General features: G+C 41.8%; 1 protein-coding gene across 15 annotated transcripts in view; it reads right to left on the reverse strand.

Annotated features, from left to right (window-relative positions):
* LOC117828391 (cytoplasmic dynein 1 intermediate chain 1) overlaps nt 1–15,449 on the reverse strand; it is a 63,683-nt gene that overhangs the window by 22,399 nt on the left and 25,835 nt on the right. For 12 of the 15 annotated variants that reach the window (XM_034705503.1, XM_034705506.1, XM_034705497.1 and 9 more), the window contains 4 exons: nt 13,237–13,332; nt 10,829–11,000; nt 8,832–8,931; nt 8,574–8,699 (listed from right to left, as the gene is read on the reverse strand). In XM_034705503.1, the coding sequence (XP_034561394.1) occupies nt 8,574–8,699; nt 8,832–8,931; nt 10,829–11,000; nt 13,237–13,332 (494 nt within the window). The remainder of the gene's footprint in view (nt 1–8,573; nt 8,700–8,831; nt 8,932–10,828; nt 11,001–13,236; nt 13,333–15,449) is intronic. The other 3 variants (XM_034705510.1, XM_034705508.1, XM_034705502.1) reach the window with 1 other exon arrangement.

Consider the following 15,449-nt stretch of genomic DNA (forward strand, 5'->3'; position numbering starts at 1 on the left):
CCCGCATTATAAGGATGTTTATGATTTAAACTCAAAGGGAATTGCTTGACACTCTAAAGCAGATTTTCAATTTGGATGTCATGTTTAAAATTAATGACTGAGATTAGAGCTGAATTATGGAGGGCTTGATTTTGTTTGGGCTGCATTTCTGTAGTCTCTCTGTCGACTTTTTATTGATTCATGAGACTTTGCCATGAAGATTAAAATACTGCTTATGTATCTGTTTGAGGAAATGTATTAGAGTGTAAACATGGCTGTGTAACATATTTATTGTGTAAAGCTGACTCTGAATCAAATAAAAGTTGGAGCATTTCTGTATCAGAGTTATACAAGCAAATTGATTACACTGAAGCAACTGCTGTTACCAGAAAGCTAGCTTAGCGCAGTGCTTAATCAGTTGACAGCTATCATGGGCTCTTTTCTGTCCAGTCCCTAGAAGTTTCTAGAGTAAAAAAGTCTTGCACAACATTTATTTTGACACATATGGTCCCATTGAGAGTCTGACACAGGACTTCCACCAGATCCGTGTCCGGTCCGTCTCCGATCCGCTGCGGTCCGGCTCTGTGCTCTTTCGTCCATCAACACCCACCGGTTGCGTTTTCAGAACGCAGCACGGAGAAGGACCGCGGGACAGCTGGAGTCATGTGACTGAGGTTTTCCCACGGCAATCACTGAATCAAGGATTCTCCTCCTCCTCCTCTCCTCATCCATGTTGTCTTTATCAGCCTCTGAAGACCTCTGACCTGTTGACTCCAGGCCTGCCTCCGCTCTAAATGACATTTTGTTGTCATAGTTAAGTTAAAAACAATCTAACAATAACACAGAGTGTTTCTGCTCTGTGCTGAATTGATGCGTCATGCTCCGGCATCCGGGGAAAATAGAAGTCTTGTGTATCTGATCCGTTCCGTTCCGTTCCGACCGGATCAGAGACGCAGCCGCTACACAACGGAGCGGATCCAGTGAGGGTTAACAGATTGACTAGAATAGAAACCTATTAGATCTGGTGCTGTGACGGATCGGAGACGGACTGGAGACGGATCTGGTGGAATTTGGTCTTGAGGAAACTTAGAATATGTTTCTGTGTATGTAGCTACCTATGATTAACTAGTCCCAACAAAGGTAACCTCTTAACCAGGCAGAGGCATGGGGACAATATTACGGGATACAACGATAGGCCCTTTTCACATATTTATCGTAGTATCTTTGTAGGCCTACCACTTACTTAGGGTCCAATATCTCTTCAATCTCCTATGTCCCCTCTAATCTCCTCTTGTCTGGCAACAAGAGTAGAGACACAGCAATGCCTATCTACCCTCAGAAACATCTGGCTACAAAATACAAGATAAGGACATCCAAAAAGGCAACTCAAGCTTTAAAAAGGAAAAAAAAATGGCAACCAGCCTCTTAGCCACTAACCAAAACACACATTTAACCTACTGATGAAACAGAGAGATCCCCATGTGGGCACAGTCAAAAAGGAAAAAGCCTCTTGGGTCAGTTTAGAGCAGACACTTGTGGTAATGGAAAGTTCGATGACTCCTATATCAGTATCAAGACTTCTAATGTTTTTGTTTCACTTTTGGGGAGATGCCATGTTGCCCATTTTTTATACAGCCCTTCCAGACTGCGTACACTTCTTTTGTATGATCCTTAGCTTCTCAGTCTTTATGCTGAGCTATGATAGCCTGGTGTTGGCTGCAGCTCTTTACAGCTCAATGTTGGTAATAAGTTAATACACGTTTCCAAACTTTTGCTGCCACACTCCTCCCATCCGGTGCAGATTCTCCTCCTTTCAGATTCATCAGTCTGAACATACCAGTCATACAAGCACCACATCTGTTTAAATAACACCTCAACAATACTCGTGCCAGCAATACTGCCACTGTGATTGCATCTCCATATCAGGACTGAGACTGGATACTGAGCCTGACATTTCATTTCCAAACGCAGGGTGGCTGTGTGGATGGTTCTCATCTCACATGCAGTGCAGGTCAGACACCTGCCAAGTCATGTCCTGCCAGCCCAGATGGAGAGGATGTGAGGAGTGACAGCTCCCGGAAGAAAACGCGTGGAGAGAGTCACTCTGGTATATTGGGCATGAAATAAATTGTGAAAGTTTTGGAGGGAGACCGTCTAGCAGTCTGAACACAGGGTTTCATTTCTTTTCTAAAGTAAGGTGTGTGTGTGTGTGTGTGTGCGAGAGAGAGAGGGAGAAACTCACACAAAGTATTATCTACTATATCTCACACAGGCTCAAAAGGCTAAGTGCTTCTGGCAGCCCTTATTATATTAATGGGAAGTGTTCTGTAGAGGATAATACACACATGGTAGGATTTGATGAAAGATGGCACCCAGCAAGGGATTAGAGAGGTTTGGAGGAATGACAGAGAGAGAAAGAAAGCAAGAGGGAGGCGAACACTCCCTCCTTTGTTGCTTTCTCCTTTCTCTAGTTCTTTCCTCGGGCAACAAACTGTTGCTTAAGTCGGCTTGAGAAGGCAGAATTGGAGAGAGCATGGTATAGTGAGAAGAAAAGGGGGGTGGGCGGCTGATAGGGCACAGCAGACAGAATATCTTCCCAAGTAGATCCGCGCTCCATCCCTCCTCTCCTACTGCCACCCCCTTCCCCTCCTTGCTCACCACACTCATCTGTTTTCCACTGTGCCTTATCAGGACCAGATGAATCTGACTGTCTTCCCTTGCATCCCTGCTTCTCAACCCCCCCACCCCTTCTTCCCAACCACCTTTCTCCTCCCTTTCTCCCCCTGGCTTTGCTCGTTTATGACACCCCACGGATTTTGTCACTCTGTGGTTGCTGGCGAGGAGGGAGAAATACCAAGCAGAGTCTCCATTTCAACAGGCAAAGAATGAGGGTTTGGGGGAGCGAAGGCATGAGGAGGAACACAAACAGGCCTTTCTCTGCCTCCTAGACTCCTTTTCCTTTATTTTCCATATCTTGTTTGTTTGCTTGGCTCATATATTCACTTTTTTCTGGTTTGTGGCTTTAATATTGGGTTTGTGTTGTGAATTCTTGTCGCCTCAACCATACAGTGCTCCATTGTATACTACTCTGAAACAGAAATTTAGGATATAGACAACATAAGTTCTTCTTCAGGTCCATTTTTCAAACAAATTTATATCTGTCATATTTTACAGGATTCTTTTTCAACAGTCACGAAAACAGCAGTGGAGACAGAATGGTTTAAGGAGGCATAAACAACATAAAATAAAACACAATGAGGGACTAAATCAAGACTTGAGTTGTAGTACTTATTATAAAACAATGCATTCATTTACAGTAAACTTTATATGTGTTTATGTGCTGGGAGTTTGCTTGACAACTTATGGCAACAACTCCAGAAGATACACGTAATAAAGAGCTCTGCATATGAGACGCAGTAAGCATGAATGTGCAGTTTGGCGACAGAAGTATGGAGGAATAAAATAGTTTGTGAAGGTGGGGATGAACCTTCCAAGATAGCAATTGCAATCTAAATAAAGTTACTGACAAATGGTTAATGATTTCTGGATCTGGGTCATATGAGTGAGAGGAAAGAGGGCTATAGCAAGTGGACAAATATTAAGCTGACAGACATTTATGGTGAAGACTAATGACTATGTTATCTGTGGTCATGTGCAGATGGTCAAATATTAAGACATAGACTCGGAGTTCTTGAAAAAAAGAAATCCTCCTGAGCTAAAGACAAGCAAATAACACCCACAATGTATGAGACCTTGCTATTACAGTTATTGACTTGCCCATGTAACTTAATCATAACCAGGGCCTGAAAAAAACTTTTCATTAACTACACAGTTCAGAATTTCAGCAGTTAATTTTGAGGATGTGCGCATTTAGTCAACTAAAGGATAGAACATTATCACCCTCACTATTTGCCATCAGAATTACTAGTTGTGTCTCTGCAGTCTCAGATGCCGCTCATGTTTGAGTTTCAAGAGGGACCCTGTTGACTGGCAACTTTTAGCTTTCAGGAATCCTACAAATGAGATGAAAAGGTGTCAATGTTCTCAAGCAATCCTTAGCAAAGTAATAAAATAATATCTCCATAAGCACTCAACTCTTATATTTTTTTGTCCTTAAATAATACATGGCAAAACTTTAAGAAAAATATCCATGGTTAAATTATTGAGTGGGAAACCTGTATGAAAAGCAGTCTAAGAGTTACATTTATCATCCAAATGCTTTTCATAACTTTAACTATTGTCTTACATTCTTTCGTCACATCAAATATCGACTGCTGATATTTCCAATAAAAACAACCACTGATCAAACAACAAAGTATTATTATTTCAGTACATTTTTGATAAAATTCCCTATTCTGGTCTCGACATGTCACAAACAATATATATTTGAAGGGTTCTTTAAGAAATGCTACATGACTCGCCTGCTCAGAAACAGACTCTTATTCAGAGAGGCAAACAAGTACGCAGGGGGAAGACGCTGAACCTGCATGACCCTTTTTAACACAGAGTCACTGTGATTGGCTCCTCACTCTTCTTACCCTGATTGGTTTGATTGATGTAGCTACAACAGACAAGGTCTACAGCTCTGTCGAAGTCCCTTCTTCCTCCCCTTCCTCCCCCTCTAATCTTCCCTCCTCTCCTGCTCTTCTTACTCAAACTTTCTGGAAGCACCAGAGGCCGAGGGACCAAAGCAAGGCAGCAAGATATTAATAAAAATATGACTGAGTCCAATGGGATATGACAGTAGCGGCGGGGGTTGTTACAGGGAGGCGTGTGGTTTGAGGGGTTAAGCAGAGGTTTCAAGTCAAACAGGCTCTTTAATGTGGTGTGACTTTGCCCACTTAAGAGGCTGGTGTGAAGTTACAAGATTGGACCCAACTGGGACGGGGTGATGATGGGTCCAACTGCTAGAACGGGCGTGATGAGGCGAGGCAGACTCAACTTGGTATCAAAATCCACAGCAGCAACAGCGGCGGCTGCTTTCTCTAAGTACAAACACGACCGGCACACTGACAGATCACACACTTCCTGCACTAGAACAGATCCTCCGTGTATAACAGATCAATGGCTCCGAAAGAGGAGTCATGAAACTGCCAAAGTCTTTAACCGGATTGAAAAATCTCCTTAGTTTACTGACATACTGTTAATTCTCAAAGTTTTTCGACATAGCAAATATTATTTTATTTTATTTGTTTGGAAAACTTTGTGATAATCTAAAATCAGAAGTGGAAATAAAATATGACAGCGTACAGATATAAAATTGTGTTATGTATGATGAACCACTGTTTCCTCTTAAGCAGTATACATTTGATTACTAACTGCATTGGTAATTTGGTAGTTAAATTATGTTTATGTTTTAGTAAACAAGTGCAAAGTTAATAAATAAAAGCTAAACAGTTGAAGAAAGCAGTGTAAAGGTACAGAGGTGGAACATTGAATGCATAACTGCCACATTAGTTTATTCCACAAGGGAACAATATCTGTCAAACCAGGACCTGTCAGACCATATTGCGTGTGACTGCAATATTACAACACTGCTGTGCATTGCCAAAAAAAAGCTAGTGCACAATTCCCAGCCTGTGCTTGCCTAACGTCTCACACAGTGTGAATCCTCCCAAAATCAAACTAACACCAGCTTTTCAGTTTTCTACCTTCCAATACACCATCGTCAGGGACATAAAACCCTTTAACGCAATTGGAAAATGAAGAAAAGCTAATTGTATAAGTATTCATTTTTGATTATTTAGTGTAAATATGTTTTTTATAATGGTGCATAATTTGCCTTATTTGTTGTTTGGATCAAATTTGATCTCCTTAAAGTTTAAAACACATCCATATACACTGGATGTAACTGAGATTATCTCAAACAAGAGTGCATTTTCTTGTTTTGATAAATGGGTTTGAACACATTTTAATAAAGATTTAATACTTTCAAAAACAACTATTTTTGCATTGCAGACAGCGTCCCCCAAACTGCACACAGCAAGATGAGAAATATAGAAGTCTGACCTGACCAAAACCCCATCTGAAACATGAAGCCTTCTATAAGCCAGTGCCTTATACAATAAAGCTCCTGCTGAAGCAGACCTCAACCACAAACCCCAACCCTCCAATACCAATTGAGCTCTGTCATTCTTTTGCATCCTCTACACACACTCGCTACTGCTCTACACATATGAATAATACACACATTAACATGAGCATACATACAACCAGTGTTCAGCCAGCTACTGGTCTATCCACAAGCAATTCTGCTAGGAGGTGAAACAAAAATATTTCTACCTGCAGCAGTAAACTCCATCCTGTGTGTGTGTGTGTGTGTGTGTGTGTGTGTGTGTGTGTGTGTGTGTGTGTGTGTGTGTGTGTGTGTGTGTGTGTGTGTGTGTGTGTGTGTGTGTGTGTGTTTGTGTTTCTTTTTCCCAGTGTTTTCCTTTGGATTTAGTTCTTGGACGTTTTTAGTAAGTTTTTAACTTTTTGTTCTTTAATTATTTAAATCTTTATTTTTCTGCACATGGGTCCTCCTCAGTTAGTGTGTGTGTGTGTGTGTGTGTGTGTGTGTGTGTTGCATATATACATGTTGCCTTTCTGTTTCCCCAGCTGTGAACGGGAGGAGGAAGGTGAAAGGAGAACGTAAAGAAAGCAACGGGAAGAGGCACCCAGCCCTGTGGTTTGGGGGGGGGAGTTAAACGGCAGAACATGCTTGCACATTAAAAGCCATCTGATCTACGCTTAACTTCAGAGTCGCGACTCAGTTTATAGAGTCAAAAAGAGAGAGAAAAATGTCTCTCCTTCTCTCCTCTCTCGTGTTGGAATCATTTTATCTAAATCCAACAGTGACAGAAAAAGTCATGGTTGATTTCAACGACTCTGTCTCTTTCCACTCTACATTCATTCTATCCCTACTTTATCCTAAGCTCTTTATATGAGCGATCTGTTTCTTAGCCTCCACTCATCTGCTCCTCGCTTTATCTTTCTCTCTGTGCTTTTCTGTCATTCATTTTTCTTTCTTTCTTTCTCTCATGAAAGGACTGTGGCACAGCCCCAGGCCACACTGACTAACACAGAGGGTTGGGGGGGGTTAGGAAAGTGGGGGCACTTGGGAGGGGGGGTTCTGTTCACTCTCAGTCTCTCTTCTGTCTCTTCTCCATCTGATATCACTTCATCTGATGTGCATCATTCCAGTAAACACTCACGAAGGTAATCCTCTGCATGTGAACACGCAGACTGTGATTGAAGAAGTCGTCAAAACAATTACAATGTATAAAAATATCTGTTTTTTAATGCAAACAGGCGCCAATTTCTGTGACCGCATTTCCACTTTTATACAGTTCACTTCTGTTAGGCACATTAGCTGGTGCCCCCCCCAACCCCCCACCCCCACCCCCACCCATTTGATAAACAGAGCATTTTATCAGCTGCTTATACAAATATCTCTGTTCCCAAATGTCTTAAATGCAACATTGATAATTCACAGATCAGCAAGCTAAGAAGCCACATTGTTAATAAAGTCAGATGTACTGTACACGTTTCCTCAGAGAACCACATGGAAAAATACTGAATCCTATACAGCTACAAGATGCATAGCTGCAATCTATCTGTGAAACCACATGGATTTCAGCAGCAGCATAAATTATAGTACAGTGAAAGAACAGAGTGCTTTAAAAATCCATTATGGTGTTAGACTTGTTTTTGCAAGTTTAATATCAAAATATTTGCACGCAGAAGAGATTTGTGTTCAAGACTAAGAACATAAAAAGATTTCCTAATATTTCAATGTAGTCTGAATTTGGGCTTAATGTGTCTAAGTACATTTCTGACATCATTCTGATATCCTTTTAGCCTAAGACATGAATACAGTTACAGGTGTGTTACCACATGTGCAGTGATGTTTGTGAGTAAGACTTGTCAAAGATTTAGAGACACAGCACTTCTGACATTAGACACAGCATCAATGTGGGTGGGCTAACACACATGTGGCAGCGTCGGATTAGGAAGTGGTAGGCCACATCATATTACTACTAAGACGTCTCTGTATGGCCTCGCCTGTCTCCAGGGAGCTGTGGAGCCCTCACACCCAATCCTTCCATCCCTTCTCTCCTCTCCCTCGACCGTTTTCTCAGTGTCGTTTTCTATTAGCGTCACAGCCATCAATGGGTTTCTTTACCACAAAAACGCAAGATTCTTGCATTTAAATCGGCCTACAGTGGCAGAGCTCCGCTATAATCCAATCTGGAGGGTCAAGTGAATGCATGTGGAGCTGCTTTTCATTCCCCTAACATGTACTCTTTCTTATTCCGTCCCAAAGGTGGTGTTGTTATAGGGTGGAAAAGAGGTACAAGCTGCATATCGATGGATGCACCTACAGGTAGGACACCAGAGGGGTATGACAAATACAGAAGAAGAATGATGCTTTAAAGTTTGAGATGCAAAATGTTTCATTAAGGATATCTTTTAGCATGGAAGTCATAACTGATTTCAAACTAATAGGGCCCACAAAAAAGGGGTAAATACAGCAAGAGCAATGCTAACTAGCCTGAAACTGACACAGGCATCTTCATTTATAGTTGTGGGAATACTTTATAAGTACCAAGTACCTGACAGTGAAAGATGTACTCTGGTGTAGACTTCTTAAATTTCATGTTCCATACTAGGGCAACACCATCTGGTTCATGTGGAGCATCTTCATTGTTGTTATAGGAAGCAACCAACAACTCAGGATACTGAGAGAGAGAAAGGAGAAGAGTGAATAAACACTATTACAAGAAAGAGCTGATTCACGAGTGTCAAGACTTGGTAAAAAGCTTTCTAAAATGAAAGAATATCATCTTTATACAGTCATACGCAGGGCTCACCTGAGGAGACCAGTCCAGGCAAGTGATCACACGATGTTTCGACCAGTGTTCATCATAGAAGAGTCTGCTGAAGGAGAGGCTGGAGCCGCTACCAGAGTCTCTGTAAGATGACGGTGGAGATAGAGGTTAGTGGTTAATTTGGAACACTAATAATTATAATAATAATAACTGATGTTTATATAGCGCCTTTCAAGAAACCCAAGGTCGCTTCACAGGGTCAGGTAGGGGGTCTAGGAGGTAGGTGGGGATACCTCACGGGGAAAGGCCTTGAGGAAAAGGTGTGTTTTGATTGCTTTCTTAAAATTGTCCAAGGTTGGGGCGCTGCGGATGTCAGGAGGGAGTTTCACAGAGTGGGGGCTGCCACACTGGATGCTCTGTCCTCGAAGGTCCGCAGCTTAGTCCGGGGGATGGAGAGGAGACCCAGGTCCGAAGACCTTAGGTTCCGGGATGGAGTGTGTCGGTGGAGGAGGTCAGCCAGGTATTGGGGGGCGAGGGCATGCAGCAGCATTTATAACTCAAAGCTTTGAGCAGCTTTAACAGCTGATAACAATTGCTGATTTAGTCAACATGCAACACCCTTTACTGATTTCCAGAATTAGAATTATATATCCTTTGATGACAAAATAAATATCAGAAAGACAAAATACTGATGAGATAGCTGTAGTGATAATAAAGCAAAAGTAGACCTTGACATCAGACGTTTTCAAAATCCCCCCTCTAACAAATGTGAGGATACATACAGTGCTTGTTGATGAAAATCAGTGCAAATTAGGTCAACAGTCAGGCATCCATGTTTTAGAGATGTGTTTGCCAGTCAGCCTTCAACAGCGGCCATCGGATGATTCAGCATGATGAATCATATTGAAGGAATTTGGTGAGAAAGCTTTTTGACAGTCTGTTCACCCTGATGAGTCAGTGAATTCTGCCAACATGTTGCCTGTGGTCAAAGTAGATCTTAAGCAGATTGTTGGCCACTTTCAAATGCTGTCTAGCCACAGTTTGCAAACCTTCAGTTGTAGGCAGACTCATATTTGAGTGTTAATTACAACAAATACGTCTTCTAAAAAGTCCAACATTATGTGTACTTTAGGAAAAGTAATAGAACAGAGGAGTAGTGCTAGGGAAAAAGGAGAGGACTGATGTAGAGCACTGGGCCTGTTTTAGACATAACCTCTGATTGACCACAGGCTGAATGCTGCTCTGTGGCTGCAGTAGTCAGGGCTGAGGTGAGCTGATTAAAGCAGCATTCTTTTTTAATAGCAGAGCAGTATATTTAATCAGCTTTGCTCTTATAACTTTTAAACACATTTATAACATTAATCTGGAAGCTTCACTACTTAGCGGAAAGACCTACTGAGTATAAAAAGTAAGCATTATCTCCTTTCTAAGGAAGTACTTTTTCAAAATAAATGTCGTCCTCATAGAGGCAGATAAAGTGTTTAGTGTTTATTTGTTGTATAAAGTGGCTGAAAAACAAAGGAAAGTCTTCAAAACGAAAAAATTCCCTGATGAAAAAGGATGTAGCTTGTTTACAATGACAAAAAATAATCAAAATAAAACATTTATTTTGCAGGAATAAATTAGTACTACCCATAAAAGTTCAGAACATTTTGTTCTTGTTTGCTTCGTCACAGGACGTTGACTTTGCACGAATGACTGGAATCTTGTTTTTACACTGATTCATGTGTTCCTTTGCACTGAGTGATTTGAAGAAGTTGTAGGAAATTCAAAATGTAATGTTCCTTCTCACATTGCAGGGTCATAGGAGGTTAAAAAATGAGGACTGTTAGTTCACTTGAGTTTTCAAACCCCAGAGTGTGTGACATCAACAGGAAGACATGTATTTTGAAGAACAAAGGAGCCCCTAGAGTGACACAGTGGGCATGAGTCAGTACATTTCTTAGAGGCATTCAAGTAAACACTCACATGTGCTCACACATCCAAACACAGACTTCATCCTCCTTTCCTCCCTCCCTCTCTTCTTCCTCCCTGCTCACCCCTCTTTGTCCTCCAGGTCTCTACCGCCATAGTCAAAGAAGATGTTGCTGTCTTCAGCCAGAGCTCTCTCCATCACCCTGATGCTGCAGTCAAAAAAGCTCTGAAACTCAGAGGAGTGTAGGATCTGCTGCCTTTCCTCCTCTGTCAGCTCCCGCAGCACAGGAAACAAGCCTGGTGGATGGGAGAGCAACGTAAAGGCACAAGCACACGTCACTCACAGGTCATTTGTTTCTAATGAGACAGAAAACTGCAAATGCTGTATTGAACTGAATAGAAGGAGGGTTCATCTTCCTTGAAATGCATCTGAAAAAGTTGGGCTTGTCCTATATTCACAGTTTAGTTTTTAAATGCCAATAATTGTTCACACTAGTGGATAGAGCCATTTATCTGCAAAGTGAGTTCTCTCCTTATGATTGAGGCACGCTGTCACTCACAACTACAGCGCCAGGGAGATTAAAGAGAGACCGTGATTGTCCTGAACAAAGTTGCTCAAAAGTAGGCCAAAGTAGGCAACATCTTAGGTGGAGTTATGATACTATTATTAAAATAAAGGTTATTAATGCAGCTATCCAACATAAAAAAAACAGTGTCACAGAATGTCCTAAGATGATGAGCATGATAAGATGTCCTAACACACATGTCAGTATGTTACTGAAAAACATCACAAAGTTATGTCCAACATAAAACCAGTCAATCAACCAAAAGTCTACAGGTTATTTTAATTTACTTGGTAGTTGAATACCGATATCATTGGTGGTAAATTTGATGTGATCACATTTTATTTTATTGAAATTTTCATTTAAATGTGACAATTTCAGTGTGATTGGGTATAAACATATTTCATTGTATATTTAAAATGTTTTTGGGTTTTTTTTCATTAATATTGTCAAATTTTCTTCTCACAATCTCATCTCACAATAAGGGTTGTCTTAAAGTCTTAAATTCGGGTTAATATGATACTTCTCATCTCACTTTAGTGAATATAGTGACAGCTTCTTTTCTTAATCATAATGCATTATCTAACATGTTTTTGCTCTTTAACTAGCTATCATGTATTCATGTTAATGATACTAATAATGAATTTGTTGTAATAGCCCTGGTGCTGCCACATTAATATGCACAACATTTCTTTCTTAAATTTAATTCCATGAAATGGTGTCCTTGTTTTTAAAGAACTTGTAAAGATTCAATGAGGCAAATTAAAGATATAAATAGCTTCTAAAACCATAGTTTCTCTTATTGTTCAATAATATTAAACAAATGAAACATAGGAACCTATTTTATTTAACGGACACTGTGTTTAACTACTAAGAAGTTACACTGCTGTCTTGTTTTATAGTACACAGTTCTCTTATTTCTAGCTTTGCCAAAAAATGAAGAGTACCTCAATAATGTTCATTTTATCCGTATCAGACCCAGAATCACATCCAGAACATAATAAACTACAAACAGTCTCTAATGCACCTTTTTAATAAACCCTACAGTAAGAACTTCATAAACAAGAGAAAAACAAAGCCCTCTGAGCGGCCCGCCTCCCTTTGAACGTAATGGCTGCACAGCACGTCGTCCGGTTTTTGAAGTCACTGTCCCCAAGCACACATGCAATTTTACCCACACAAGCACGCACAGACACACATATATCGACCTTTACCCTGCCTCTTGACTTTGATCCCCCCACATCCCTTTGTATTTGTTACGAGTTGTCAGAAAAGACCCAGTGAATCGAGTGGCAGAGATCAAAGGCCAGACCTTCTAATAGGCAGAGATGGAGAGGAGACGGATGACTGTGTGTCTATGAGTGTGTGTGTGCATACATCTGTGTATGTGCGTGTTTGAGTCACACTCGGTGTAGCCAGGAGTATTCCCGTCTGAATATGAAACTATCCATCCATCTGTGTTTCTGTTGTGTGTTATGTTTTTTTTACCCGCCCAAGAACTTCCACCATATTTAACTACGTTAACTCTCAACATACGCATCCACCGAGCACACACACACACACACACACACACACACTTCTTCATTCCTCTCAACTTTGAAGTGTGGTCAGAGGGTCGAGTGACAGGTTTTTAATCAGCCCTGACCCTCACATGCCATGGAGCTGCTATGCTGGACCAGTCTTAGCCCCCGCCATAACCTTACCCCACCCTTCCATCTGATACACCCACACACTGGTGTCACACACGAGTGACAGAGCTTCGTGACACTTTGTCTAACAACATGTGAGAGGTCAGAGAAAAAAGGAGTATAAGGGGTAAAGAAAGGGAGTTTTGTGCTGGCAGTATTCGTACAACTGCTGCATTATTTTACTGAACTTAACTTACATGTTAATTCATTTTGTAGTTCAGTAGAGTTTAGATACTTAAAGCAGTTAAGTAGTTTTACTTCCTTCACATTATCCATCCATACCTTCTTTTGTTTCCCTGTTGTCATCTTCATCCTGTTGCTCCAACTCAGGGCCTGGTTTTGCCTCCATCATCTCCTCATCTTCCTCTTCTTCCTCTACTGAGAGAGTAAAAAAGAAAGAAAGAGGGAGAGCAGTCATGTTAATCAACAGCTGTTCCAATTTTCCTCGACCTCCCGCTGTGCACTGCCTCCCCCCACTTCTTAGCAAAATAATCATTCCCAGACAAGCACCGGTACACCTGACTAACTGACATTTGGTCCAAATGGGTTTCATTTACACACACACGCACTTGTGCTTGTGTGCTCTTTAGAAACATAACACTGTGAAGTGTATATGCTGCAGAGTTTTCATAACAGTTACACATGTGTATCAAATATAGTGTCTTGGGAAAAAGACTGTACAAGCATGTTGTAGCTGTAGCATGAGTTCACATGGTCCACATGTGTGGGAACACTACTCACTGTGCACACACACGCACACAGACAGCAGGAAATGTCGGGTTGTGTGCACTCTCCTCTTTTTTTCCTCACCTTTGACCCCAAGTAAAAGATTCAATGGTGTGTGTGTGTGTGTGTGTGTCTGTGTGTGTGTGTGTCTGTGTGTGTGTGTGTGTGTGTGTGTGTGTGTGTGTGTGTGTGTGTGTGTAAAAGGGGATTCCCTCTGCTTTCTCTCCAATCAGGGTCTGCAATTAGGCTTGACTCTGCAGGATTTATTGAAGTGTGTCTAGTGTGTATTGTTTCTGGAGGAGGTTGGGTTCAAGTATGAAGGGTTACTGTCAACATAGGCACCTGCTTGTCAGCTACTGCACCCCCACCCCACCCCCAAAAAAGGCCCCACACCCTTCAGGGTATGTGTTGGTAACCCTCGCCAACCTCTCCTCCTCTTTTCTGCTCCCCTCCCTCCCAAAACAGATGCCAAGAGTCAGAGTGGAAGGGGAGATGGAGGGGGTGGGGGCCCTCAGAAGACCTCTTAACACCCTGACACCGTGACCAGACACCTGTGGTCTGCCTACACACACCCTACACACACACACATACAATCTGTCTTTTGCTCTTTCTCAAGTACACACACCCGGGGCCCTCACCCGCAGTGCCAGGGGTGGCGAGGGGTTAACTGGCGCAGGGTCAAGCTGACAACAGTCGCTCAGTCCGGTGGGAGGAAGTGACTACATCACACTCTCAGACGTGTCATGTGTCTCTCTCTCATGCACACACACACACACACACACACACTTCGGAGTGTGTTTAACTCAGCTGGAGTATGGCCTGGGGCACTGTTAAAACCACTTGCTTAAGGGCCACTCCTGCACCAGATGAACTGTCCATTTATCACTCGCCTAAGCTTTTGATGAACTCACGGCTGCTTTTTAAAAGCAACAAACACAGCTGTAGTTGGCAGAAAACCTTTTTGATTTTATCATTATTGTAGCATATTTGTTCTGGCTTAATTCCATTAATTATCAAAGGCTTTTGGTACGTCCTTTCCTCATTCTGCATGTTTTCTTTTCTTTCTTACGTCCAAGTTGAAGTCTTGTGATATATGACTTTAATTTTCATACCGTGTGTATATAATAAACGACTTAGCTAAATCAAACACATGCCGGTGAGGCTCAGGCCAAGTCAGTGGTTAACAAACAGCTGTAGTGATCCAAACACCAGTGACCCACCAGTATGAAGTGGAGACCAAAGAGGAATCAGACAGGCAGACTGCCAGGCTAGCTCCATGTCTGAGCTGCAAAAACAGACGAGCAGCAAAAGAAGAAGACAGAAAAATGCTTCTTTCAAGCCTCTTTGTCTCTCCCTGCATGAGTTATTTATCTCTGATGTTGCTTTTGTACCATCCATAAGTCACTTTTGTCATCACTGATCTGTGAAAAGGCTTCATGATGTGCGATGGTGAATTTGAACTTACTAACCAGCATCGGGGAGAGGAATTACAAACAACTTCTTTTCTATTCTGTTCTATTTTCTTGACCTTACGTGACTGGTCCGGTGGTTGGAATGTGTGGCAATGGGGATGGGAGGAGCGTTCACTGAGAGAAGAGGAGAGAGACCACATTGAGGAGCGGTCAAACTGTCAACCCCAGGGACCACAGAACTCTGGAGCAAGGCAGCGTGATTCATGGCCTATGGGTTACCTCACTGAGGGGAGACGGTCCAATTCCCGTATGAAGATACTGCTGATGCCGTTGCCAGCGGCCATGCATCAACTTGTT

This window comes from Notolabrus celidotus, chromosome 16 (assembly GCF_009762535.1).
Source record: "Notolabrus celidotus isolate fNotCel1 chromosome 16, fNotCel1.pri, whole genome shotgun sequence".
NCBI lineage: Eukaryota > Metazoa > Chordata > Actinopteri > Labriformes > Labridae > Notolabrus > Notolabrus celidotus.